Consider the following 3,139-nt stretch of genomic DNA (forward strand, 5'->3'; position numbering starts at 1 on the left):
GCAGGAGGGGTGAGCGGATAGAGATCAATGGACCTGTTGTGGCGACTCAGGATCGTGCCATCCTTGAAATCCTTCACAGAAAATCCAAACGGGTCAAACTCAATAGAAGTATAATTATCAATGTTGAAACGACGCACAGAAATTAAATTTTTGACAATGTTTGGATTAAAAAGAACCGATTTTAAGTGTAGGGGTTTGGAGGAGGTGTTTAAAGTGGAGGAACCCGAACCCAAAACTGGAACTCGAGTACCATTACCAACGATTATTGACTCTATTGGAGCAGACTTGGAAAAATTATTGAGTGTATGTTTATTAAAAGTAATATGGTATGAAGCACCTGTATCAAAATTCCATTGGTCATTACCATGGTCAAGGGAGAGAGCTTCAACCGCGCTAGCCAACTGAGTCGGCTAAAGTGGGTCCACTTCGGCTAAATGGGCCTGTGCCGACTGCTGTCCCGTATTTCTGCCAGGTGTGGAGTTGGGTCTGGGCTGCCATTGAGGGGCCCAATTATAGGTAGGGTAAGGGCATGGTGGTGGTGTCCAAAACTGAGGAGCCCAATAGGGAGGGTAGTAAGGTTGTTGGGCCAGATTGTTAGGGTTTTGAGACTGGGCTTGGGACCGGCTGTTGTGTTATGCATTTCTGTTGGGCCGGTTTGTGTTCCGATTGGAACGGTTGCGGTTATTGGGCTGGGCAGAGTGGTTGTTGGTGGGGTTTTCTCGGCTGGAATTATTAGACATGGCAGCAGCAATGACCGGGGTGTCGGTGGCGGCAACTGGTGGGGTAGGGGTGAGTTTATCACGCGCCGCAATACGCCGTGCATCAGATTGGAGACGTTCAACAGCCTCTTCCCATGGTGGAAGGGTCTGATTGAGGATGGAGGCGGTCGTATCATACTCACGGGGTAAGCCGTTAACGAGGTGCAAGATTCGCTGGGTATTATTGACGGGGCAGTCGACAGCAGTAAGTTGATCCACGAGTTCGCGAATACGTTGGCAGCAGGCTTCAAGACTCGGCATGGATGTGAGTGTTATGTTCGTGAGTTCGTGCTGGAGAGACGCGGCTCGGGGTCCTTTGTTGTTTAAGAATAAGTTTTTGACCCTTTTCCAGGCTTCAAATGTCGTGGACTCATCTTCAAGGACCCTTACGAGAAACTCCTTGTTGAGGGTCCCGTAAATCCACTGTAGAACAACCGCATCAATCTTCTTCCATGAAGGGTAGTCGGCGGAGGTTTTGTCGGGTGTCGGCGAACCGTCGATGTGATTAAGCACATCGTACCCGACGGCGTGGAGCTTGAATAGTTTTACCCACGTGGGGTATGTGACATCGGTACCGTCAAGAGGAGGAATCATGTTTTTGATGTTTGTGACGGTGTAAGCCAGGTGGAGAGTCTGTGGTTTTGGGGGGTTGGGTTTGTCACCCATGGTGATGGATGAAGAGGATGATGTTTTATTGGAAGGTGAAGGGGGATGGTAGCTAGGATCGAAATCCTTAGCAGAGGAATGATACCATGTAAAGCTGTGATATTCCTTGATCATGAAAGGTAAATACAAAGACTATAAATAGCTGTACAAGGAGGTAATTAAGGAGCTATTTACAGAAATACCATTCATCTAAAATTAATACAATATTTACTAAATCAAGCCAATAATATTGTTTGAATATTATCGGCTAACATTCTGGTGTAACTGTTAGGGTGTTGAACGGAAACTCTGTGTGAAATTTGGATAATTTCATATGGATGAAGTGAAAGGGAAGGGCTCCCTTTTATGTTGTGCAATATTCTTTTCGTGAACCATCACAACGGTCCGTAAAAGTCAAGACGGTGCGTAATTCAAACGACACATCCCTTGCCTTTTGTGACATTCTATTTCCGAGGAGGCGTGAGTGATGACGTTTTGTTGGTTTTTGTATAGATAGGTAATATAAGTCAAAAGCCAAAAAAGGGAGAGCGAAGGGGGGGGGGGGTCAGATGGAATGGAAGAAATGTGTACCGTTAGATATGGCAAGTTGATCGTATCTTTTGTCCTTAGTCCAAGTTTGTCGGTAGTTTGGTGATGTTTTCTATTTTGTAAAGTAGTGGGTGGTTGGCTTAGTTGCTTACTAACCATGTATTTTGTATCAAACTTTTTTGATGATGAATGAGATTATCTTTTGTTGTTCAAAAAAAAGTTAGGAGGTGTATTGTGCACAATGACATGACCGGGTCAGAAATAACCCACCGGTTTCGGATGCAGAGGTCTTGACTGAGTTGGGAGTATTAACAATCACGCTAATGTGGAATGCCACACGAATTGTATGGTAAGTGACCAGTTAACCACCAATCAAATTAGAGATGTTAACATCAAGTTGGTTAGGCCTTTAATGGGCCCACATCTACTTGACAACGACATTTAACAATACCTAGAATAAATACCAGTAAGTAGTAACATTATGTAAGTTAATTCATTCCGTCTCTCTCAAATCTTTGTCTTCCAGACTTATTTTCCGGTGATAAACCGATGCTTATTTTCCCGTTGGAGTGTTGTTACTGAGGTAATTTAAACAACATCATCGGTGCTCAAAGGATTCTCGGGTCAAAGATAACATCCCAAGTCAACCTGATTTTGGGTCTGGCTTCTTCAATGGTGTCGTTTGTGGGACTCGAACCCATGACCACATCATTAAACAAAAGGTTAATTTATTAAGGCAAGTTATGGAGCAACCAATGTAAACAAAGCAAATGATAATCTTCCAGACTCTCTAATTCTCTAATAAAGACCTATTTGAAATTGTCCCTAAGGATGAAATTTTTTCTCCACGGTTGTCGTCATTTGAGGTGTACAACGACTTTAGGAATGGTCTCAACATAGCGGCACAATGTTTTCCAAGGTGGTCACCACTCTGGTCTTCCGCATTCACATTCCTCGGCTACTTCTTATATGACTTTCAACGCATGTCCAAGTGTTAGTGATGTTGCAACCAAATCACATAATGTGACCTCAATTGTGTTTGCATTTGTAATACTAATCTTCATCATAACCTCTTCACTTTGCAATTATCCTCACTGTTATGGGGAGACATGTGAAGAGGCTAATGAAAACACCAAATGATAAGAATTGATTCAAGATGGTCAATCTCCTAATAAATACCCTTTGAG

General features: G+C 43.4%; 1 protein-coding gene across 1 annotated transcript; it reads right to left on the reverse strand.

Moving 5' to 3' along the window:
• Positions 1-632: 632 nt before the first annotated feature.
• Positions 633-1,424, reverse strand: LOC110919675. Its single transcript, XM_022163939.1, has one exon. The coding sequence runs from the start codon at positions 1,422-1,424 to the stop codon at positions 633-635; it is 792 nt and encodes a 263-aa protein (XP_022019631.1).
• Positions 1,425-3,139: the final 1,715 nt, after the last annotated feature.

The sequence above is a fragment of the Helianthus annuus genome, chromosome 16 (assembly GCF_002127325.2).
Source record: "Helianthus annuus cultivar XRQ/B chromosome 16, HanXRQr2.0-SUNRISE, whole genome shotgun sequence".
NCBI lineage: Eukaryota > Viridiplantae > Streptophyta > Magnoliopsida > Asterales > Asteraceae > Helianthus > Helianthus annuus.

What these genes read in the sequence shown, in the direction of transcription:
- LOC110919675 (XM_022163939.1), bottom strand. Translation starts at nt 1,424, where the DNA reads ATGGGTGACAAACCCAACCCCCCAAAACCACAGACTCTCCACCTGGCT.